This window comes from Mycetomoellerius zeteki, unplaced genomic scaffold, assembly GCF_001594055.1.
Source record: "Mycetomoellerius zeteki isolate Tzet28-1 unplaced genomic scaffold, Tzet1.0 scaffold39, whole genome shotgun sequence".
In the NCBI taxonomy this organism is placed as follows: Eukaryota; Metazoa; Arthropoda; class Insecta; order Hymenoptera; family Formicidae; genus Mycetomoellerius; species Mycetomoellerius zeteki.
The window spans coordinates 112860-139422 of record NW_017257381.1 but is presented as its reverse complement, the minus strand read 5'-3'; the positions used below and the strand labels follow the sequence as shown (position 1 = coordinate 139422).

Genomic DNA, 26563 nt, shown 5'->3' with positions numbered 1-26563 from the left:
AGAATTCTGCTGTAGATGGCTGCTATATTCCCAGTTCTCGATATGTATTCATGCATTGCCACAAAGTGGACGAGACATATGGGATTCTGCGTCTCGTATACGGCGTTGCTGATGAAAACCTGGCGGTAAGCAGCTACGATAAACACTCTTGTGTTGTTGAAAATATGTATAGATTAAGTTACGCGATTAGGTTCGGGGAAAACGAAATAAAAGCTATTGTATGGCGTTCAAAAAAATTCCTTGATGAAGTGAATCCCAAAATATAATTACTGCTCTTTTTTAAGAGAAATTAATGGTGAGGTATTGCACTTCAGTAAATTTACAACTAGACTTACTTGTTAGACCATTTTCAATGTTTCGGTTTTTATGACTCGGCCACCTGCAATGATGGAAAAATCGAATAAAGTGATTACACAACAAGCAAGAAACGAAGTCTATACCTGTCGAAGTTGGATCTTAAATTATTTAAGGGCGAATCCTAATCTAGAACCTTAAAAAAAATTTTTTTTTATTTTCCGATAATAGAACATTAAAAAATATGTTCCTAAAGTATTATTTCGAAATTCGCAAAATTGACGAATATATGTTTAGACCAATTAGTAAGTAGCCGACCGTTTGACGCGCTCAGGTAAGGGATCCGCTCGGAGATCTGTTTATGTTCCAAGAATCCCAAGCGTCCAAACAAAAGAAACAGAGTCTTTTACATACATAACAATCTTTATTAAACAACAGAATTTATTAGGCGGACATAATCAAAACAATAATAAATATTTAAATTCATCGATCTGACGTCTTGCACCCAAATATCATACTGGCTCAAAAATTATTGAATCTTATGCATATTTGGCTGCGGGAATCTTTAATGAGGACTACGTAACAATTTTGAAAGTTATGGAGACAATGGGCATAATTATTGGTCAACGCGCAAAATGTTTGTGGATTACGCAGACAAATGGCGATTCGCATGAGCAGAAATAAAGATCGCTCAAGCTACAAGAAAAAATCCTATAGGCCGACCAAAGCAACGTAGAGGAGGCAAACGAATTTTTTGAGGAAGCAGAAGACTTATTTTATGGATCAGGAATAGCAGATTAACCAGAAATTAACTGTAAGTATACGAAACTGTGTAAATAGTATCTAAAACTTTAAACGCGTTTCTCGAAATCATATTTTTCAAGCCCATTGACATCATAACACAAAAATTAATAATCGAATTGGCTTCATCTTTTGGGTAATTCGAAATAACTGTTATATCTTCTGTGTAAACCTATAAAATTAATAAAATGTTAATAACAAGAGAAAAATAAAAGGCATATACCACGCTTGATGTCGTACAGCGGAACGCTCGTAGTATATGCCTTTTATTTTTCTCTTGTTTCTAAATTTTAACCACGTATTGACATTTAATGTTTAAAATGTTAATATACTTCAAACCGTACACCTTCTGAACACCTACTAATAGTACACAGGTGCGAATTGGGATTTGACATTTTTAACTGTAAGTCTCTTTTGAAGATAAAACAGAAATTTCTTTAAAACCACTCTTTTCTGAGGTAATTTTCTCACAAATCCAATGGTATCACTCAAATTTAATGAAAAAGCATATTTAACATAGTGAGGATAAACTGCGGCAACTGTTCATGCGCAACTGTCAGCAAATTGAAAATCTTCGTGGTGCGAATTCGCAGTGTACAGTAGTGTACGGTTTGAAGGTTAATAATAAACTTTTTTTGTTAAAAAAAACGTATCGAAAGAATAATGAAAATATCAAACCCTTTTTAAACAAGCTTTACTTAAAAAAATTTTGTAATTTTTTACCCGGAACGAGATTTACACAGAAGAAGCATTGGTTGTTTTCCATTTACACCGATTCTCAAATAATTCTCACTTGTGACATCATAACTCAGTTGAATGCGCATTCCTTTTGTATTCTGACAAGTGAGATTTCAACTGAGTTTTTACCTACAATCTGTACAAGATCGAGACCGTGTGCTTTAGTGAGTCTCGTAAATTCACTTCAAAGTGAGGTTATGAACCTGTGTTGATATGGGATAATTTTTTTAAAGTAGCAAGTAGTGATAATAAAAGTACGTCACTAATCTGAATATAAAATACTCAGCTCATTTCAGACTCAGTTTCACTTATGTGTAAATGGAAAGCAACTATTAATAACAAATGAAAATATATCTTACTTTTTTGTTTCAGATCGTTTGGATGGGCTCTACAATGTCAACGGCAAATCAGGAGACACGGTAGTGTCTCGGCGCTAAGCCGAACGCAACGACACTACCGTTGTTCCTTTACGCGAGACCGCGAATTGCAGGGGATCAAGATTATTGTATCTCAATAACAGCAATGAACCGATCAAATTCTACATACGTTCAATCGATAGCGTCCACTCGAATTGTGTAATAAAAGTGCTTTTATTTTTTGTCAACGTGCCCTCCGAGCGGAAATATTGCGACGCAAGGTCCCGATGTGAAACTTTTAAGATACGTCTTCATTATGTTGTTCATTATGTTCGTCGACCAGTCGACTAGCCAGAAGTACTATCACATGTTTTGGCGCGAGAGTGCGCTAGTCATCCAGCCTGAATGTACTGTTGAACGTTTCGGCGCGAAAGTGCGTTAGCGTATTGATGCAATGCAAGAAGCGCTAGCGGTGTATGGTAAACGAAATAATACGCTGGTGTTTGCTAATAACTTTTGTTAATAACTAGGAAATGATAACAGCTAGGAAATGATAATGAAAAGCGATTTATTCGTCATCGATCTTTATTTGCTTATAATTAATAAAAGGAAATAATTAACAAAAAGAAATCGAATGGAAACGAAATTATACGCTGATAACTGCTAACTAAGCTAGCAAATGATAATGAAAAAGTTATTTATTCGACCTCCATTTGTTTATAACTTAATATTTAACAAAAGGAGATCGGAGGGAAACGAAATTATAAGTGCACTAGTATTTGATAACTAAGCTAGGAAATAATAATGACAAAGCGATTTATTCGATCTCGATTTCCATTTGTTCATAACTTAATATTTAACAAAAGGAAATCGAATGGAAATGAAATTATACGCTGGTAATTGTTAACTAAGCTAGCAAATGATAATGAAAAAATGATTTATTTGACCTCGACCTCCATTTGTTTATAACTTTATATTTAACAAAAGGAGATCGGAGGGAAACGAAATTATAAGTGCACTAGTATTTGTTAACTAAGCTAGGAAATGATAATGACAAAGTGATTTATTCGTCTTCGATTTCCATTTATTCATAACTTAATATTTAACAAAAGGAAATTGGATGGAAACGAAATTACATGCTGGTAATTGTTAACTAAGCTAGGAAATGATAATGAAAAGCGATTTATTCGTCATCGATCTCTATTCGTTTGTAAATTAATACATAATAAAAGGAGACTGAACGGAAACGAAATTGTACACTATATTTGTTAAATAAACCAGAAGATGATAATGACAAAGCGATTTATTCGACCTCGATTTTCATTTGTTTATAACTTAATATTTAACAAAAAAAATCGTATCGAAATTGTTTTCAATAGTTTAATATTTCAATAAATTAATGTTAGGCGATATTTAAACATTGAGAATGACCTGATAGAGGTTGATCATCTGTTTTTACATGTATAATATATAGCATTAAAGACCTAATATATAGCATTAAACATCCAGCTTGGCTCGTGGCCCTTACTTGATTATTTATTAATTTGTTCGAATTGAGGAGCCTTATTATATTATTTAAAGTATTGTTATAATTACGCAGGCGAAACAATGCGTTCTGTTACACCTTCGTTTTATAATTTCCCTGGTTTTTTTAATTTTATTAGAGTACATTTTGGCAATGAAACAAGAGATTTACTTAAAAGATTTATCAAATTTTTAAATTTAAGCGTTAGAATTAGAATTCGTATTAGATTTTTAAAAGCGTGTCTCAATTTTGGTCTAGTATCATCACACCTATAGAATTTAACAAAACATGACTTTATTAGTCTTTACCAAGATAATGCGTATAAACACTTAACGATACAACGTAACCATGTCAATGTATCACAGTATTGCGTTCAGAACTTATTGTTAGAGATGCACACAATCACTTACAATTCATCAGAAACCACATATTTAAAATGACAAAAATCATATCAAATATTTTACCTATATCGATTGAAAATTCTCTTTTTGGCTACCAGGAAAGAAATAGTTGGATACTATGAAATAGAGACAGGAATAGAATTGAGAGATAACAAAATTAACTGGTTACTCTCAAAACACCATAAAGGTATTAAATCTAACATCCGACCTATTACGTATTGTTGTTCGATCTCGGAGAGGGACACTAACGATAAAGAACATGTAGCATCAAACCAAATCAATGTGAAATTACCATCAATCAATGACGACATAAAAAAACAAGAACATATAATAATGCATCTTCGCTCGAGTGTACGTCGGTAGGTTCTTCTCCGAATAATCAACATATTTCATATTTTGGCAAATGAATTTGATAGGGAAGTAAAACGCAAGAAAAATGGTTAATTTGAGCGACAAAGTTATACCATCGGAAGTATAATATTTATAACAACTCGGGGAGCGATTCGATCTACCACTTATGCATTCGGATAAAAAAAAACAATAATAGAATTCATAAAACAGATTGAGAACAATCTCGTTAAAGTTCCAAAAAATTTATCTAATTATGTAAGAAATTAATCCTTTCCTATAATCAATAGATTTACAACAATTTACCCCTCGGTAAATCTTAATGACAAACTATTAGTAAAGTGGCTCAAATTAACTAAAACATTTACTAAAGAACATCCTAATTTATTAAGTACTAACGCCGACAAGGGAAACGTTACAGTAATATTAGATAAGACCGATTATTTAAATAAGATGAAAGTAATATTATCGGATACGGATACATATCCGTATCCGTATCCGACAATATTACTTTAAAGAATTGATAAAGATCCAGTTAGAAAATTAACAAACGATTTATGCAGTCTCCTTATGAGGTGGGAAAAAATGATTTTATAGATAATCTCACTTACAAACGGTTACTAACCACCGATGGTATTACTCTTAGAGCTTACGGTGCGCCAAAAATTCACAAACCGGGCAATCCTTTTAGAGTTTATTGTTTCGTCGATCAACAGCCCGTTATACAATCTTTCACTCTTTTTACATAAGCTCATTAAGGAAAACATTCCAGAGCCACGTAGAAAATAGCTTCCATTTAGTCAACAAACTTAATGGAATATCAACAAATGACAAAAGTTACGAGCCATATTCAAAACAAGCCATTTTCTACAAAAATTTTTTTAATATAAAAAATTACAATAAAACAATTTAGCATTAAATTAACATTGTAACAGAGATACAATAAAACGCATGTTTAGCATTCAACTTAAAATTAAAACAGACAGTTTCGACCTCGGTCGGGTCATTTTCAATGTAAATAATCCAGTAAAATACAAAATAACGAACGCATTCCTTATCAACGGTCAAGTACTAGAAATTAGGTAGCTTAATATTTTCGGTCCAAAAGATTCATTTAGTTATCGTGAAAGTAGAACCCTTAAAATTATTTCCGATCTACAATCTTACAACATAAAGAGAATAAGATTGTCTGTTTTAATTTTAAGTTGAATGCTAAACATGCGTTTTATTGTATCTCTGTTGCAATGTTAATTTAACGCTAAATTGTTTTATTGTAATTTTTTATATTAAAAAAATTTTTGTAGAAAATGGCTTGTTTTGCATATGGCTCGTAATTCTTGTCATTTGTTGATTTATTCTCATTGAGCCTTCTTAAAAAGTTTTTTTTTAATGGAATACACTTTGAGCCTAACCTTTCTCTAGCTTCTTTGAATGTTATTTCCTTGTTTATTAATGTTCCCATAAATTTGGCCATAAATAGAGTATTGAAGAGATGGGATAGTATTTCAAACAATATTAAAATATCTAAAGAGAAGTTCTTAATTGCTATATTAGGTTTGTACTTAATTCGACGGTCTTCTTGTTCAATAAGAATTTTTACAGATTTTTGGCCCATCGATGGGCTCACCGCTCTCTCTCGTAATATAGTGATGGAAGATTTAGAAGAATCGGCATTAGAGTTACTAGCTATTCGTTTACCATTTTATTTACGTTATGTCGATACGTACTAGCTGCTCCGAAAGAATCTTTTAACACAATAATTGACATTTTTAATTCATTACATGAAAGGTTACAATTTACCATTGAAATAGGTAATAACAATAGATGATAACGATAGATAGAATATTTTTAGATGTAACACTCATCATTCAAGACCAGAAAATTATTTTCGATCGATATCAAAAACCCAAATTTTCGAGAAGATTCCTTAACTTCCACAACATCCATTCTAAGTCATAAGAAAGGCATCATTTTTGGTATGATGGACAGAGTATTATTTTTATCCCACCCACAATTCCATCAAAAAAAACTTAAAAAAGCGATTTGTGTTTTGCTGAACAATGGTTATCCGCTCCCTTTTATTTTTTTAGCAATAGAAACCAGACTAAAATATCACGATCACAAATTAAAAAGTAAGCGAGAACATAATAACATTAACAATCGATTTTTTACGGTACCGTATGTCAAAACCATTTCAGAAAGTTTCGTTCCGATTGCATCAAACATCAATCGAAAAACAGCATTTTCCATACCCAATACCTTAAAGAGATTTATTAAAATGGGGAAAGACCACAACTTGATATAATGTCAAATCAAGATGTGGTCTATAAAATTTCGTGCCAAGATTGTGAGGCCACGTATATTGGACAAACCAAACGACGACTTCAAACCAGAGTCAACGAATATCTATCCAATATCAATAAAAAAACAGGATCTCCATCGATCATTTCAGATCATCGCATTAATCATAGGCATAATTTCAAGTGGAACGAAGTAGCGATTTTAGACAGAGAACCTTCATATAATAAACGATTAATTTCTGAGATGGTTTACATAAAAAAACAATCACAGAGATTGAGTAAATAAAACGACTCGGAATCATTATCGGATACATGTTTTCCCATTCTCCAGTCGTTATCCCCTTCCTAATGTTCCTACCCTCTCTAATCTTTTCTCTCATTTCATTTTACATATTTTCTCCTCTGTTCTTTATATATTATTGTAATTTTTCGTACATTACAAGTACATGGTTAAGCGAGTTTTCTGGGTTCTCTGAGCAAAACTGCCAAAACGATTAAATTACACAATTATTATAAAATACATTTTATACACAACAATGGACGGCCAATTCAGGTATTTAGCTTCAATTGTTTAATTTTTTACAGTCAAACCAGAATTTTAGATTTGCAACAATCAAACTAGAATTTTAGACTTGTAATTGTTACATGACCTTAAACTCAATTTTATTATTAAAAATTGTCAATCAATTATTATTAAAACATTATCAATTTATCAGGTATTTCTATCCACGCTCACATAAGAATGGTTCACACCATTAGAAATTTGCACATTATTTTTTTTACTTGTATTGACCATTGAATTGAATTTCTGGTCGCCGATCCGTTTCATCACATAAGAAAAACTACGAACGATATGTAAAACGCGTAAGATAAGAATTAGGGATTAGTATATTATTTATTGTTCATATCGAAATATGTAAAACGCGTAGGACAAGAATTAGGGATTATTATGTTATTTTATTGTTCATATCGAAATTGTATTCAATAATTTAACGTTTTAGGCGATATTTAAATATTGAGAATGATCCGATAGAGGTTGAAACGTTTGTTTTTATATGTATAATATGAGATTTAATATATAGCATTAAACATCCAGCTTGATTCATGACAACTTGTTTATTTATTAAAGAGATCAGATGAAAACGAAATTGCACGCCGGTAATTGTTAACTAAGCTAGGAAATGATAATGAAAAAGTGATTTATTCGTCATCGATCTCTATTTGTTTATAAATTAATACATAACAAAAGGAGATCGAACGGAAACGAAATTATACACTATATTTGTTAACTAAGTCAGAAGATAATAATGACAATGCGATTTATTCAACTTGGATCTTCATTTGTTTATAACTTAATATTGAATAAAAGGAGATCGGTTGGAAATGAAACTGTACACACGCTAGTAACTAACTAACAAGGGAAGTTTCACAATTGTCCGGAACCGATTTGATTCTCCATGAAATATGATGTTAATCACGAAAGTCTAAGAGACACATATTTTTTATACGTGCGCTAATTCATGTTTAAGGAGTGAAACAGCCCTTTGAAAAAAAAAACGGTATTTCTATTTCGAGCCGAATATCGTCGGAAGCCGAATAAAAGATGGAAAAAAATTTTTTAAACAAAAGTTGTATGACTTCAAAAATACTTCAATGTTATGAAGAAAAAAAATTTTTTTTATTTTTTGTTTAACATTTTTTTTCAAAGGGGTGTTTCACCCCTTAAACATGAGTTAGCGCACGTATAAAAAAATACGTGTCTCTTAGATTTTCGTGTTTAACAACATATTTCATGAAGAATCAAATCGGTTCCGGACAGTTGTGAAACTTCCCTTGTAAGCTAGGAAATAATAATGTAAAAACTATTTATTCGTCATTGATCTCTGTTTGTTTATAATTAATATTTTACAAAAAAAGATCGAGCGGAAACGAAATTATACACTGTATTCATTAACGTAATTATACACTGTATTTGTTAACTAAGCTAAAAAAATGATAATAAGAATCCCGAGCAGAAATTTGTTAGGATGTGCCGTGTTTACTTCTTTAACTTTTTGTGGTAACACTTGAATGGACAAGGTAACACAATTATGGATTGTATTCTTTACTTAATTTGATATGGCTTGATAGGATTTAACTTGGCACCAGTTGTTGACATCAAATCTCTTACACGAATGGTACATATGATTAAAGTTAATATTATTCATTTAATTTGGTATGGGATTTAATTTGGCGCCAATTGATATCAAATCTTTTTTACGAATGATAGATAAAATTTTATGGAATTTAACTTGGCGCTAGTTTTGTTGATATCAAATCCTTTATACACATCATTAGAGTTAAGTAAATAACAAAGATAGTACCCACTTGGGTTTTTCTTTTTAATTTGATAGAATTTAACTTGATTAATTAAGGCTGTAGCATCTGGGTTTTAATTTTTCATTTGGTACATTGATTTTCTTCGAGAATTAATAATTTTTTAAAACAGAGAATTAAAAGCTGCCATTACTTCGATTGAAATAAGAAGACCTTCAATAAGAATGAAGAAGAATTAGAACTACTATTAATTGGGTTGGATACTTAGGTTTTATTCGAGAAGCACATATATTCTTAATGCCTTTATTTACCTTTTTTTAAAAGGTAAGTTTGTAGTGATATCACGCATTTTGTAGTGACGTACGTCTTCCTATAATAAGTTTATCTTATAATTAACCTCACGAAATAAATTTTCATGTGTTTCGACGAATATTAGAGGAGGCCGAAATTGGCCCTTGTTGGCCCTTTTTCTTTGTGATATAATTTTTATATAATAAGTTTTAAAGGAGAATTAAAGATATAACTTGAGTCGTAAAAATGTCAAGACGACGGTCATCTATATTTTCCGAAAGATAGTAGTTAACAAATACCAACGTATAATTTTCTGTATATATATTAAATATTACATATTATATTCGTTATTTCATATAAAACAAAATTAAGTATATAATTATAAACAAATGGAGATCAAGGGCGAATAAATTGTTTGCATTTTTATTATTATTTTTTAGTTAATAAATACAGTGTATAATTTTGTTTCCACTCGATCTTCTTTTGCTAAATATTAATTATAAACAAATAGAGATCGATGACGAATAAATAAATCGCTTTTTCATTATTATTTCCTAGCTTACTTTCGTTTCTTTTTCTCCTTTTGTTATATATTATTATGATTACACGAAATGCTTGGTGCAATAGGCGTATATCTCGGACAAATTTTAATAAAATCATTTGAAAAAAGTTGTAATTAGCTAATAAATATGTATAAAAGTGCCCTTAAAATTTAAAGCTTTTAGGAGTTATAGTTTAAAAAAAGATTCCTAAATTTGCCTTATTTCTTAGCGCTCTCTAGATTAGGATCCCCCTTAAATATTTAGATATGAATTTATCTATCACATTTTCTCTTAAATTGCGCGCCGAATTGTTTTTTCGGACTTAGAAACGCAACCCAACTACTACAATGATATCACAACTTAAATTGACAAACAATTTAATAACTTGTTGCTCAATTGCCAGATCGTTTTAAAGAGATTTTAATGTATCGAAAATCTGTAAATAAATTTATTGCGAAAAATATTATCTCAGGAGTCAAACCCGGATCTCTAGCATTCCATGCGAGCATCCTAAGCTTTTAGATTACCAAGGCCTTAGTAATATTCTTCGTAATAACTGATATGTAGGAACATACGCATTTTTTAGACAGCATATATAAACAATAATAAACGATTTATTAGGTTATATAAATTCACATGTAATTATTTAAAGCATTTAAGATCTAGATTTGACCGGTATAAGTTTCGTTTCTTTCTTGATGTGCATTCACGTTGTACGGTCCTAGTGAATCATTTATTATCGAATAAATGTCTCTTGTCAGGGTTTCGCTTACGTATCGGGTGAAAAGCGCCCACAAAGTTAAGCTGACGGACAAACAGTTGCTGCAATGGATGGTACCCATTTTGCTGGTAATGCTGATCTATCTCGGAACTTGGACTGTCAGCGCGCCGCCTTACGCAGAGGTAATCGCAGATAACCACGACTTGAAGTTTTACCAGTGTTCGTACAACTGGTGGGATCACAGCCTGGCTATCGGTAAATATACGAAAACAATCGCAATTTTTAACATGTTGATGGAATAATTTAAGTGAATAATTGATAATTCTGTTTTAAGGTGAAATTCTCTTTCTTGCTTGGGGCATAAAGGTATGTTACAACGTGCGAAACGCGGAGAGTCTGTTTAACGAGGCCCGTTTGATAAGTTATGCCATTTACAATATAGCCGCGGTGAATATAACCATGATAGCCATTCAGTACGTAGTCAATGCAATGCATATTATTACATACGAAATACATTGCGACAAAACATTATGTATCATGTAGAACAACGTTATCCGCAGTCTCTTCATATTTCCTCGTGCCGGACCGGACATCAAATACCTGTTAGGCTTTCTGCGGACTCAGCTTTCGACGTCCGTTACAGTCTTCCTTGTATTCGGCCCTAAAGTAAGACAATTATGACAAGTTCGATCAAATTAGACGGACTCTATTATAAACACTGAAAAGACTAATTTTTTAGATTTGTAACAATTGTACGGAAAATAATTTTGTTTCCATAAAAGTGGATGTTAAATTAGGACTGTTTTTTGGCTGAAAAAGTTCCGAGATAAATTATGACATAAATTATGTGTCATATTAAACGAGTACTTAAACAGAGTCGAGTGGTGTATCGTTTGGGAAAACATGAGAGAAATCGTGATAAAAAATTAATAAAGTTAATGTTATCACATTGATTAATAAAAAATTGTTAACTAAGACATCAAGATGTCTCGGAAATTAAGCAACAAATGTTTTTGTTTCTTAAACACGTACAATTTAAAGGAGAATTTTCAAGTGATTGAGAAACGACAAAGAGTCCGATACAAATAATCGTTTGGTTTCGAATTCCAGTTTTGAATACCAAACATGCTTATCAAGTTATCGTTGTTAAATAATAATACAGTTTTTGTTGCTTAATTCGCGGAATAAATTGGTATCTTATTTTAAAATTTTTAATTTTATTGTTTTTTATAACTATATTCATCCTTTTCGTTCTCTTTTTTGTCCTCTCTGATTAAATATAAGGATATTTAATTAATTTATTTCTAATCGGCGTGGGTGTTTAGGTAATCAGAGTATTGCGAGGCCAGGGGGATCAGTGGGACAGTCGAGCAAGGGCACGTGGCGTCACTGCAAGCTTTTCCTTGAACGGAATTGGTTTAGTGCCGGAGGAGACAACAGATTTGTATCAAGAAAATGAAGAGCTTAAGGTATTTGTATGTTTGTATAATCTTTGTACTAGGGAATGGAAGTAACTCGTTACTTATAACGAAGTTACAGTTGCAAGTTACTTTTTGGGTAACTTTACTGATAACTGCGTTACTTTTTCTTTTTGGTAACTGTAACGGTAACTTAGTTACATTTTTTTGATAACAGTAACGAATTTTACAGTTATCTTTATCGTTACTTAGCACACGATTGGATAGAGATGTAAAAAAACGGTATTTTTGACTTTAAAGAAAAGTATCAAGTAAAAAAACTAGTTTTTTTACAGTAAATAACGGTATTTTTGACCAAATTATATAAAATTCATAAAGAAACAAGTTATTTCAATATAATTATTGGAACGACAGGTATTTTATATATTTAAAAGCTAAATAAGTGATGTTATTAATACAGATAATACTTTATAAGCATAATAGATACTGTTTTGCTACATATTGATTATAATTGTACTTTATATTTTAATTATTTTAAGACAACATTCCATTATAATATTGATTCAAGCATAGTTAATTAGAGATTCGATGAAAGTTGTCTCATTATAATTTAAATTTAGAATATGTATAATTACAATCACAATATACGACAAAAACAGTATCAATTAGTCTAGTAAAGTATTATTTGTATTAATAATACAAGTATGGAACACTTATTTAACTTTTAAAATTAAAACAGTATAAAATGTCATTCAAATAATAGTGAAAGGTAAGGTATATTTATAGTCATCGACATTATATTATACTATATTTTAACTTTGTAACTATTTTCAGAATCTTATGGATAAGTGCAAAAATAAATTCTGGAACACAAATAGTACAGCGTCAAAATCGTGAAATGTTAAAAAAAAAATATCCGAGTAAAAAAACTGTCAAAGCCGAAGGAAAAAAACTATTATTTTCCGAGTATTTTATCCTAACATTCTAGAATTTTTCCGTTGTTTACATCTCTACGATTGGACATGGTTCGATTAGACAAATAGACACAAGCCACTCATAGCGCTTGAGACTGGAAAGTCTCCAAGCATTCGTCTACTGTGATTGGTGATCGTCGATTTTAAAAAAGTAATGGAAAAGTAACGAAAAGTTACTTTTTCAAGTAACGGTTACTATAATGAGTTACTTTTAAAAATCTGTAACTAGTAACTGTGATTAGTTACTTTTTCTACTCGGTAACGAATAACTATAACTTGTTACTTTTAAATAGTAACTTTCCATTCCCTGCCCTGTACACACATCGCTCTATGCGAAACAAAACGATATCTCGGCAACGTAATCAAATTTGATTTCGAAATTTCATTTTTTTATCCCATCCTGACTTTTGCATGTTGTGATAGGAGGAAATTCAGAAATTAGCCGCACGAATCGAATTCATGAAGATAGTGCACATGGAGATGCATAACCGACACATTAAACCGAAGTTAGGCGGTTACTTCAGCGCGCACGGTCATGGTCATGGGCATCCATCTGCCGGACAGAGTCCCATAGCCAAGAGCTCGACGGCCAGTTTTATTCTCAAAGTATGTACCTAAATCATTTTATTCCCTTTGCTGCTTGAGCAACTCTAGAACACACAGAATTTTTTAACTCGACGACATGAATGAAACAAATTTTCAGCGTCCTTCCTGAGAGAGAAATTTATTTTATTGTTCATTACTTTAACTTATATCACACAAGCATTTTGAAGATTGCTGAGATAAATCTCTATTTCCAATGAAAAGAATCGTGAGTAAAAATTGTCAGAAAAAACGGAAAGCTTTCTCCCGTTTTGTGCGTCGTTTTGTGTTTCAAACGTTCAGAGCAAAAAAAAATAAAAGATTTATTAATCATCAAGATAATTTCCTTGCAGAGAGATAACCTCCTGCCAACGTTACCCAGTAAACGAGAATGGATTGAAACGGATTCAATTCTTCAGAAAAACGCATTCGCGTGTGTGTTAAAGTGAACCTTCTCCAATCCGAAAATGCATTTTTTTTTAATCATTTATACGTTTATACATATAATACAATTATCAGGCAGTTCTAAAATACGTTATCGTAAATTGAAAAATATAACTATAATTATTTCAATACACAAATAAATAAGAAGCAATGCCTATAACCATCGAAGTTGGATTTGGAGTGCTTTAAATAATTTCGTGTGAATTTATATACCACGTTTGTACCCCGTGCACAGCGCTTACAAAGCATTAACAAAACGCTAAAAAAGCGCATATAATCGCTTTTTAGCGCTTTGCAAGCGCTGCTGTGCTACTTGGATAGTCTCTCGAATTACGCGCCGAAATGATTTTCCGAATTTAAAGATCCGGGTTTCTCGACCAAGTACTTTGCAATAGATTTATTTACAAATTTTCTATACATTAAGATCTTCTTAAAATGATACAATTTGAACATCAAATTATTAATTACTAACAATAAACAATATAATTTGTGATATTACTATGGTAATTCAGTTGCGTTTCTAAATTCGGAAAATTAATTCGACACGTAATTTGAGAGACTATAAACGTGGTATATAAATTCACACGAAATTACTTAAAGCACTCAAGTTCCAGCTTAGATCAGTACAGGCGAGCACTATAGGGATTGTTTCTTACTTATTGTATGTTCACATTATACGGGTCTAATAAATAGTTTATTATTGTGTAATTATTTAACCTATTTTATACTTCTCAATTTAAAATTCTGAATAGAAAATACAGTTTTTCAATTCAGAATTTTGAATTGAGAAGTAATAAATAGGTTAAATAATTACAATTATGTTTTTCAATTTACAATAACGCATTTTAGAACTACCTGATGATTGTAGGGTAGGATCGGGTATTATGAGCATCTTAAGGAAACTATTTTGATATATCTAGCATACCCAGTCAGTAATGGAAATCGGGATGCTCCCTTGTCAGACATATATGTATAAATATATAAATGTGGATAGGAATGGGATTGTGGAATGCAGATATGTCAGAGTTGACCCGAATGCGAGTCAATCCTTTTCTTGTATCTGCAATCGTACGAGTCCGCTGAGAGAGCGTCTTGGGAAATAAATTGGAATAATTTATTGAGCAGACGGCAGTAGAGCGAGGTGCACCGGCAGCCGCGGCTGCGGCCGTCGAGGATTCGACCTTTCCGTCCGGAAGTCTGCATAGAGCGCGTAGGTCGGAAATGCTAAGGGAGAAGAAAGCCGAGAGGGAGAGGGAGCGCGAAAAAGAACGGAATAAGGAACAGGAGAAATCGAGATCGAGCGGCGAGAAGGTTTGACTAGTGGTCAATAGCGAGGAGGTAAAAAATTCTGTTTAATTTCATACGCTAATTACACAAGAATCGATCTAAATTAACATATTCCGTCATAATTATGTTTTTCTGTCGGCAGATATGGTTGTGACAAAAACAGCGTCCCAACAGTGATGAAAGCAAGAAGACACGAAGAAACCGAAGGAAAAGGGAGAAATTGGAGAGATTCAAGTTGTATCCTTTAAAGGATAGGCGATTGCCCGTATTTGTATGAAACACATCAAACTCATTGCGATCACTGTCTTCGCACCGATGTGATAGCGATATCTTCGTAATTATTAGATGTACGATATAGGGTAACTCCGGCAAATACGCCGCGCTGGGATTTACGCCGCAGAAGTCAGAAAAAATAGAAGGAGTGGGGGTAATTTTCTTGCAATTGCTTTGTTACATGCTTTTATGTTATATTAGTATTGTATTATGATTTCAGTTTCTTACTGTTAATATTAATGAAATTATTGTGAGTTGAATCGATTTGTCACCGTAATAAGTAGCGCCATCATAAATTATAATCTACATAAAATGATTATTGTAGAGCGTGTAAAAAATTTAGTGGTTATTTCGTGATACATACGTGTAGAGGAATAGTAAAGCATGTTGTATAGCAAAATACAAATGCTTTGCTTTCATATTCTTTGTTTAGTTTGTTGTCTTATATATTCCACCTGTTTGGGATATACGGCATTTTTAGCGGACGGGATTTATGCCCAAAGCATACAAAATGCGCAGATTGAATTCAGTGCGCTAATAAATGCAATAAACGCATTACATGAAATATGTACCTCATGTCATAACATTTGTAATATATGTAGGAAGATTGTAATTATTACTTATTACTTCATATATATATTTATCATTCTTATTCCTTAATAAAACTTTATAAACGCATTTTATAAGTTGTGTCATTTTGCGTCTTATTTATAAGCATTATTTGCAAATTTTTCGTTAGCCATACATAACCCCTCCTCCTCCCCTTATGAGTAGCCATATATTCCACTCCTATAGGATATATGACAAAAATGCAAGTGTTTCAAAAGGTTTATTTTTTAATACAAAAAATAAATATTTCGGATTTCTAATATTTTATTCATAGTAATAGACAGTGCAAAGTTTTTACTGATATAGTTCGTTTACTTTAAACATAATAAATAATACTTAATAAATTAAGTTTTTGATAGGTGCGGCGTACATACCGGAGTTACCCTATCTCTTGAAATCAAAATCTTTAATGAGACACACGAAAAACAAAAGGTGATGGCGACGGCGAATATTTCGTGTTTTCTTTTCTTTTTTATAACAATTGTCGAAAGAGCACAATTCTATCATACATTAATATCTTGTTTCTTCAAATATGAAATTTCTTTTACGCTCGGATGACACACCGTTGGCGCGACGGCAAACCACAAAGGAAATTGTATTTAAAAAACAGGGATATCGTTAACACTACTCTTGCCGTGATTTCTTTTACGTAATTACTCATGTGGGGTGTTTTTGAAACCCTAACAATTATATCTCTCAATTTTCATTGTTCTTTTTAATATTTTAAAATTAAGTAAAGATTGATAATATTTTATACATATCCCATTAGATAAATGCAAAAATGTGTTTTAAAATTATGAAACAATTTGTTTTAAATATAATATGTATTTAAATAGTATTTAGCATATATTTATAAATCCGGCGTATTTTGGACACTCTATGCGAGAATTAAAGAATTAAGAGATCGAATGGAACAAACGAAAGAGATAAAACCGCGATATCAAGCTGTCACGAATGCACAAAGGATGCGCGGGCGAGTTCACGAGCCATCGTAGTCTTTAATGATATATATGTACATATTTCGCTTTTCGTAAGCGCAACATAACTTCAATGCGAGCATTCGATAGATCTGTAAGATATTCTCTTGGCTACGTTTACATCGTGCGCTTAGTCCGCGACCTATACGATAGGTGTCTTTGTTTAATATACAGAATAAACAAGGATGTCTATTGTATAGGTCGCGGCCTAAATGCACGGTGTAAACGTAGCCATTATCAACAGAGCTGGGACTAAACATTTCGAAGCAAAAGAAAAAAAATGAGCTTAATAATAAAAAAAGGTTACCTACAAATTGATTGTCTACAGTTTGCATGCACCTCATTTGCCTACAGATTGCTCGCCTATCAGGGTGTACGATATATAAAGTCCCGGACCCCTTAAATATCTTGAAAAGTAATCATTTTTGAGAAAAATGTTTTATACAAAAGTTGTAGAGTTGACAATAATCTATTGACTGACCTTATCAATTTAACCTTGGATGGCGCTACCAAGGTCAAGGTCAAATCGATTTTTTTAAACGAAACACCCTATTTTAGAATCTAATAGCTGAGGTCGGGAGCTTTCCAAAACACTATAAAACCTCTTTTTAATCAGTACTTTTCAAGTTATGAGAGTTGAAAGTTACGGAACCGCCACGGCATTAGCATTACCTAAGCTAAGGTGCTCGTATCCCTTTTAATGATGCGAGGATGGGGTGGTCACAGGAGGTCTTACGCAAGCGACAAGACTTTTCAATCAATCTTTTAGAAATAAAGACAATAGTATATTGTATCTAAATCAACTGTCATTCGTTTGAGCATTTGTCATTCCTTTAACCCAGCTCGCCTTACTTACCAGTTTTAATTACTTTCTCAGCTAGACCCCACCGGGATCTAGAACTTCGTCAAGTTATATCTCTGAATAAACAAAAATATTTTTATCTTATCACATGGAAAATTGATCTCTAGAGTAAGACAAATAAACAAAGATGAAACAAAAAATATTTTATTCTTAAATTACATCATAAAAAGTTAAATGAATTGCAATGTGAAAAATCGCATTAGATACGTCATATCCCAGTATGGCGAGCTAGGGTTAAAAGAATATTACATATTATAGCAAATACTCAAATTGGCGTCCCTCCGCAGTCTGACAATGTGCTAGATGATTATACTATAAAAACTTAAGACTGCATTTCTACAGAATTCGCGAGGCATGATCCTGAATTCATTTATTATTCGTTGACGTAAATCATTAAGATTTCGAGATTTAGAATTACAAATTTTTCCCTTTAAATATCCCCACAAAAAATAGTCAAGATTTGGATTTAGATCAGACGATCGTGTTGGCCATTCAATGTAACCTCTTCTTCCTATTCACCTATTCGGAAAAACTTCATTCAGATATTGGCGTACTCGTAAACCGTAGTGAGGTGGCGTCCCATCTTGCTGGAACCAAATGTCATTGAAGTTTTGACGAGCAATGTTTCAGATTGCCGGAACTATTTCATCTTGAAGCATGGCTAAGTAATTGTCAGCGTTTAAATTATCTTCAATAAAGAAAGGCCTAATAATGGCTTCATTTAAAATTCCAGCCCATACGTTGACTTTTTGCTGATTCTGAGTATGTGCCTCGTACATCCAATGAGGATTTTTATCGCTTCAATATCTGCAATTATGTCGATTTACATTCCCGGTTAGCTCAAAAGTAGCTTCATCTGAAAAAATAATGTTGACTACAAATAAAAGATTTCTATCGATATTTAACATCATACTTTCGCAAAATTCAATGCGACGATCAAAATCATCTTCACATAGTTCCTACGCCAGATGGATGTTATGTGGATGAAATTTCTCCTTTTTTAGAATTTTATGAACTAACATAGGATCGATGTCGTGTTGTTGTGCAACTTTACGAATTGAATTACGCGGATCTTCGATAAAAGACTGTAGAACAGTCAATCTTTTATCAGGATTTGTCGCTATTGCTGGTCTACCTTGTCTATTACGGTCTTTTACAAAACCCATTTCTTCAAAACGTTGTACAGTACGAATAACAGTTGATTTAGATATATCATTGTCCTCATTCCTAAAAGTTTGATTGAAAAGTTCTGTCACATGTGCGTAAGACCTCCTATGATCACCCCATCCTCGCATAATTAAAAGGGATATACGCTGTCCAGTAAGCATTATAAAGTATTTTAAATGAATACTTCATAAACAAAGATAACTATGTGGCGATAAGCAATCTCAGAACGGAATATCACGAAAAAGTATACCTTCTCAATCGCAGGTCACAGAAAGGGTGAACTTGACAAGAGAGATCTCTAGCTTATGTAGTCTCCAGCTTTGTTAAAAGGGTGGGAAGGAGGGAGAGGGGATGGAAAGGAATAGGAGGGAAGGGGGGAAGGAGAAGGAAAAGGTAGGAGGGAGGAGGAGATAGGCTACGTTTACACCGTGCGCTTAGTCCGCGACCTATATGATAGGTGTCTTTGTTTAACCTACAGGATAAACAAGGACATCTATCGTATAGGCCGCGGCCTAAATGCACGGTGTAAACGTAGCCATAGAGATACAGACATTCGCGGGCACATACATGACTCATAAATCCAGTCGGGCAATCTCTACGTAATACCTTAGATAATGTTAATTTAATGCCGGCGGTTCCGTAACTTTCAACTCTCATAACTTGAAAAGTACTGATTAAAAAGAGGTTTTATAGTGTTTTGGAAAGCTCCCGACCTCAGCTATTAGATTCTAAAATCAAAAATAGGGTGTTTCGTTTAAAAAAATCGATTTGACCTTGATTTGACCTTGGTGGCGCCATCTAAGGTCAAATTGATAAGGTCAGCCAATAGATCATTTTCAACCCTACAACTTTTGTATAAAACATTTTTCTCAAAAATGATTACTTTTCAAGATATTTAAGGGGTCCGGGACTTTATATACATCTTGTATAAAGAGCTCTTCGTATTTGTTGTTCTCTAATTCTGCTTTACATGGAGGCAAGCATGATGCATCTATTATTGCTTTTCTAAATTGTTCTGATGATTTTTTAGCTTCATAGGTACTTGAAAAAATTGCTAACCTTCCTTCATTAACACTGTCTATTTTCTTTAAATTATACAACCGACAGACATATTGCTCCAAAACTTGAAAAACTTGTTCAATTTTTGCAGAATTTCTAAGAGTGACTATTACTTAGAACTGTAAATACTTTCTGAAATTCTATGGATTTTCTTAATATATTGGAAGGCTCTTTTTCCCTTTTCAATAAAAAGACGGATTAAAATCATATCCAGTAAAGGCGTGAAAAGCTGGTAAAGCGGTAGATAATTGTTAACCTAAACTGTCATATATTTTGGTGACATTAATAAAACGTCGATTGTTTTCAACGCCCATTTCCATCCAAATATTTGAACAAGAATGTACATATCTCATCTTGGCAAGCATTATTACCAAAATATCGGTATCAGTACAACGTATTAACATATTGCTTACTTTCTGTATTCTGCACACGTGATAAATAATTTTCGTATCTGCCTCTTCGTGCTCGGGACATGTTAAATCATGATTCTCTGAACGATTAATTTCTTCTCCGATTTTCTTATATTGGTAATATTTTTCAAAATTTTACAAAATTTAAACATTAATTATTCTATCTTGAATGAGATTCGCTGCTTCCTTGTTTTTCCAATGTTCAATCAAAAATGAGACAAAAGCTTCTTTGAACTTTTTATATCTTAGTTTTACGGCGAAGTTTACAGGACTATTATGTTCTGTTAACTGTAGATACTGTGAAATTACAAAGTCTTGTTATCCATGATGTTGTAATTTGTGTCCGTAGTCTTTTATGGTTCAGGATACGTATTAAAAACGATATCAATCCTTTTATTATTAAATTTCGATAAGAGTTGCAAGCTTTTTAATGAAATTTGGCCGTAAGTTTTTTGTACAGGGATTAAATGTAAGAAAAAAATCCATCAATTACAACAAGATCTAAATTGTTTGGTTCAGAATGGTTATCGATTTCACTTTCCAGAATTTTTGTTAAAGCAGATTTTATTGTTTTGTTTATGGTACCATCTAGATGGCATAAAGACGACGATACAGGAGTTAAAGGGTAACACATTACTTTTTGAATGTCAATTTTTTGTTCCAGTGAAATAGCCCGAATGAATCTCGCTGGAGTTTCACTTCTTGAACTTTCTCTGCAATATTAATTGATTTCTTTTTTTCTAAACTACCAAAGTTGTTAATAATATTTCTTTTAAAACGATCTTTTAAACTTCTTTCAAAACGATTTAGGTCTTCTATGCACTCCTTTATAAATTGTTCTCACTTATTATTTCCACCTTTTCAATGTTAATTAAAGAATCAACAACTTCATCACATACGGCTTGACCACTCGATATATTATACAATAATTACTAATTAGGAGTCTAAGTCTGGCGAAAATGGGTTGAGTCTGTCATTAATCTGCCATCAATTAAATGCATGTAGTTGTACAAGGTCCTTTTTGTAAAAATTTTTTGTAATTTCACTGTCCAATGTCGTGTACAAAATTAATTGTTGCGACTGCAATACTTCTTATGTGGGACAAACAAAAAGGATGCTTAAGACACGAAAAAAAGAGCATATCGCAAATATAAAAAAACCGGCTAAAGATTTGACTGTATTATCCCATCACCGAATAAATACGAACCACAGAATTGACTGGAATAATATTAGCATTTTAGATACTGAACAATCTTTTCATAAACGATTGACATCTGAGATGATACATATAAAAAGACAAGAATTTAGTATGAATAAACAAAATGACACAGACCGGTTTCCGGATATATTTTTTCCTATTATCAACAATTATTCCCCCTCTCACTAAAGAATAAGTCGTTCTCCTTCTCCTCTAGTTTTCTCTCCTCACCAATAAGAAGTAAAAAGAGCATTACTTTGAAGTGACACATATCGTTAGTATGTCGTTCTCGCAGAAAATTATTTTTTCCATCCTAATAATATATAATAATTAATATTGTAATTTCGAATTACAATTGCGTTACCGTTTGTTTGCTAGTACAGGTATGTTTAATTGTTATTTATGTAAAGTTTAAACTAATAATTTTGTAAAAAATTTTTGTAATTTCTAACTCAATTTAATTTTAATATAGTAATTGGTAATATTGTGTATGCATAACATTCGGGAAAAAAAATTGTCACACAAGAATATCTATCTAATACAATAAGGACAGCCTTATCTTAACTAAAGAAATTTTATGGACACAGTAGAGTAATTCATTCGAAATCGATATGGAACATTCGCCATCGTTTTAGTTGACAACGAAGGAAGTGAAGACAGGTTTAAACTATTGTAACACCAACGCTAATTAGAATATCGGAAAAAAATTTTTACTACTAATGATGGTCAGAAAATCTGACCGAATCGTTTAGATTATATATTCTTAATGTCAGAATTAATAAATGACTTTCACTAATAATAGCGATTGTCGTGGTTGTATGTACCTTTAAAATTTGTTTATTAGTGTTTTAATACAATTACATTGCGTTAAAAATTTTAATAACGAATATGCATATAGCTTACTGGATTGAATAAACATTCTCTGCACGTGGATGCAATTCCACATCATAGTCATCACGTGCTTGAAAATTTTCAGTATTTGATTTGTTTTTTCGTAGCGATGTACGGAGTGGCTTAGAATGTAAGGATATCGTTGATAAAGACTTCGTGGATTTACGTCGAGATGCTTTTGTCGATGTACTAACGGCCAATAAGTACTTAGCATTAATTGCGTTGAAATTAGAATAACATTACGTATGATATCCAACACTTGAATCTATTGAATTCGGCAATATTTTGTCACTATACTTTATTCCATGTTCTTTTCGAATTTTCATAGACTTGTTGCACTTGGCTAATCTTTCAAATGTAAATCGTTCAACATCCCCGTCTTTGCCACAAATAAAACATGTTAAACTTGACATTTTAAAGATTTTATAAATAAAACGGCTACCTTGACTGTTCCGTTTAGACTGTTGGGACGCGATAGATATTCGATAGGACTAACCTGGGGATACGGTGCCCTCAGGATAAACGTTATATCAAAATAAATATTTTACGAACATAACAATAAAGCTAGCGGTAGCGCCTCGACAGTGCCAGTGCTGTATACTCACATGTCATTACGCGACTTTTTATATACTTGGCGTCGCGCCGCTATCGCGTCGCTTAATGTATATTCGAGACCACGAGATTTTTTAAATCAACAATACGAAAAAAATGCTTAATGCGGTCTGAAACGGATCTTAGTGTTTTAACCCTCGCACAGCGGACGTCGTGATACTCGCACGTACGGCGGACGCAGGGTCAAAAGTGACCCAAGAATAAAATTGTTTTAAAACGTTTGAAAAGCAATTTTTTTACTATAATATGTATAAAATATGTAGAAAGAGAAATAAAGACACATTTATCGTAGAAACAAATATCAATTTATTCATTTTCTTCACAGTTGAAAAGATTGAAAAGAGTAAACAACTCTAACTCGCGGGTACCCCTGCGCCCGCTGGCGGAAGGTTAATAATATTCAAGCGTAAATTTTATAATTTTTTGCAATAAATTATTTCACAGGATTTAAGAAGAGGATCATCAACATCAAAATTATTAAATTGCTTGTCAATTTAATTATGATATTACGTACTCTGGATTCAGTTAGAGCTGTGTTTTAAGACTGACAAAAGTGTCGGCGCGCAGTTTGCTTGAGCTGAAAATTGTAAGATTCACGCTTGAATATTATTAAAGCTTCTAAGATGCTTCAGATCGCATTAGGCATTTTTCTCGTATTGTTGATTTTAAATATTTTACCTAATCAAATATCCTTTTAGCCACTAAATATAGGTGACATCGTTATATGTTATAGATAACATATAACAGAGTGGTCCATTTAAACTCTTGAATATTTTACTTGTTTTTGACATGAAAAAATGTTTCAGATGAAAGTGGAACGGTTTCGAGAGAAACGTATTTTAGTCATGTTGCTTTTTTTCTAGATTAAGGCGCCAAAAAGATATGAAGGTCAGCTCCATTTTTTTTAATGGAATTATATAATTTTTATTACATAATATGATTCCTCTAATTATTCTGCATTTAAAAGTATTAAGGTGATTTATCGAAAAATCAATACTTTACGAGATATTTTATACTTTATCATGCCATATTTCAACATAAAACATGAAATATCTCGTAAACTATTGATTTCTTGACAATTGTACTTTAATACTTTTATGCACAGAATACTGAGATGAATCGATTGGTGTAAACAAAACAAACAGTTGCTTTTTAAAGAAAATATGTAGTTGCATATTACAAATTGCATATTTTTTACATTTACTCCGGTTTACATCCACTCTATTGGTATGCCAATAATGTAATCAATAGTTTGTGATGTAAACTTTATTTATTCTCAAAACCTGAGCTCGAATACTATTATACTTGATCGATCGTGTTGACGCACATCTTTAAATCGACATAGCGATCTTTTCATCCATCCGAGCAGAATGCCAACGATATATTCCATTAATTTATATAAAAATGTGATTGTTTACTAAATGGTAACACAAATACTGTCATATCCGAGTCTGTGTCCTAAGAGTTCACTTTGCACCACTACACCGACCCCTTCCGTCCACTTTAGAGGTATGCCAATTACAGTACGTCGGATTTTTTTTCTTTCTTCAGAGATTGGTACAACTTTCAGACTGAATACTGTAATGTTTTTTTCGTTGTACAAATAATTATTTAAAAATTTATCCTTAACAAGTACATCCACTGTACACATATGCCAATTGGTCTCCTGTTGTCTCTAACATTGTAATAGTAAAGTAATATATCTTCAACTGAATACTATGATGCCCACAAAACTGCGATGAGGCCCCGCACTATATCTCTTGCTTTTGTTTTGAAATTCACTTGAATGCGAATGGATTTTTCGCAGTTTTGAACAATGAATTTAATGACCTTTTGGAAAACATTCCTTTGAATATGAGAGTGAGCTCCAAGTTTCAATTGGATGACTGCCCTGTTGCAAATTCTTACAAGAAAAATTCTTGTGAGATCTTCCAAGAAAATTTTCACGTACGAATTTCGGACAGGAACATACAAGATCGTATAAGAATATATCTATAGGTAAATCAAGAATCTTTCATGAATCTTACACCCATGTTATATGAACCTTATAAGTATGTTACATAACTCTTGCACGCATGTTACATGAATCTTGTGCGCAGATTACGTGAATCTTGCGCGCATGTAACGTGAATTTTGCAAGAATATAACTGGAGTATCATTATGAAAATATTACAATAATATGTACCATTGGAATTTTGTGTGATTTATTGCTCGTATCCTAGTAAATAAAATAGACAAGCAAGGAGTTGAATGGGATTTAAAAGAATTTATTTTAGCTAAAAATTAATTCTTTTTACACAAATTGAATAACGGCTTTTCGATGAAATCAAACTTAATTTGGGAAAGGAGCATAAAGCCTATGCCAGTTATTATAGCGAAATTATAATTTAAAATTAATTAATAATTCAGTCATTTTCAGTATTCTAACAAATTTTTTAATTTTTTTCATTATTTTTTTATTTCATATATTCAATCCAGTTTCTGTTCATTTAATCATTCCATTTCGTTTACTGGGATGATCGATACCTTTATTACAAGGTTAAGGCAAGATCTTTTCATTGCGATATAAATCGTCGTGTACAATTCATTTCAGATTCCTAGGTCATTAAAGATTACTGGTGAGATTCATGTACAAATTATATAAGATTCTTATATGATCATGTACGTTCATTTAGTAATCTTGATTGATCACAACTCTTTTCAGATCTGGTACAAAAAATGGTAAAAAAAACTTACAAGAATTTTCAACAGGGTGTCCTGCTCACCATGGCAGAGGTTCTTGATAGTGGCTTAACATTCATTTTCCCAGGAGATGGATCTGTGTTGGACCTGTGGCTTTCTCTCCGTGTTCATCGGATTTAACATTATTAGATTTTTTTGTATGGAATATTCTGAAGCAAAAAGTGTATGCAGTGCCTGTTAATGACCTTTAATCATTGAAACGAAGAATTGTGCGAAGAAGCGTGCGAAGAAATTACAGATGCACAACGTCAGTCAGCCACTCATTCTCTCATAGGTGCCATGCTTGTCTACGGATTGAAGGCAATCATTTTGAACAAAATATTTAATAATGACATTTTGATTATTGTAAAGTAATAAAGATAGACCTTATTTCGACATTACTCATTCCTATAGTTCTGTAACTTCAGAAATCAATATCTCTTGAA

At 32.3% G+C, this 26563-nt stretch overlaps 1 protein-coding gene across 8 annotated transcripts in view; it reads left to right on the top strand.

The window, feature by feature from the left end:
• LOC108726168 (probable G-protein coupled receptor CG31760) overlaps positions 1-15812 on the top strand; it is a 38182-nt gene extending 22370 nt beyond the window's left edge. For 5 of the 8 annotated variants that reach the window (XM_018453585.1, XM_018453584.1, XM_018453581.1 and 2 more), the window contains 8 exons: positions 16-125; positions 10674-10888; positions 10968-11106; positions 11194-11299; positions 11959-12102; positions 13449-13631; positions 15174-15389; positions 15481-15812. In XM_018453585.1, coding sequence (XP_018309087.1) covers positions 16-125; positions 10674-10888; positions 10968-11106; positions 11194-11299; positions 11959-12102; positions 13449-13631; positions 15174-15368 — 1092 coding nt within the window. In that variant the 3' untranslated portion in view covers positions 15369-15389; positions 15481-15812. Of the gene's footprint in view, positions 1-15; positions 126-10673; positions 10889-10967; positions 11107-11193; positions 11300-11958; positions 12103-13448; positions 13632-15173; positions 15390-15480 lie in introns of those variants that run through there. The other 3 variants (XM_018453580.1, XM_018453582.1, XM_018453586.1) reach the window with 3 other exon arrangements.
• The last annotated feature ends 10751 nt before the right edge of the window (positions 15813-26563 follow it).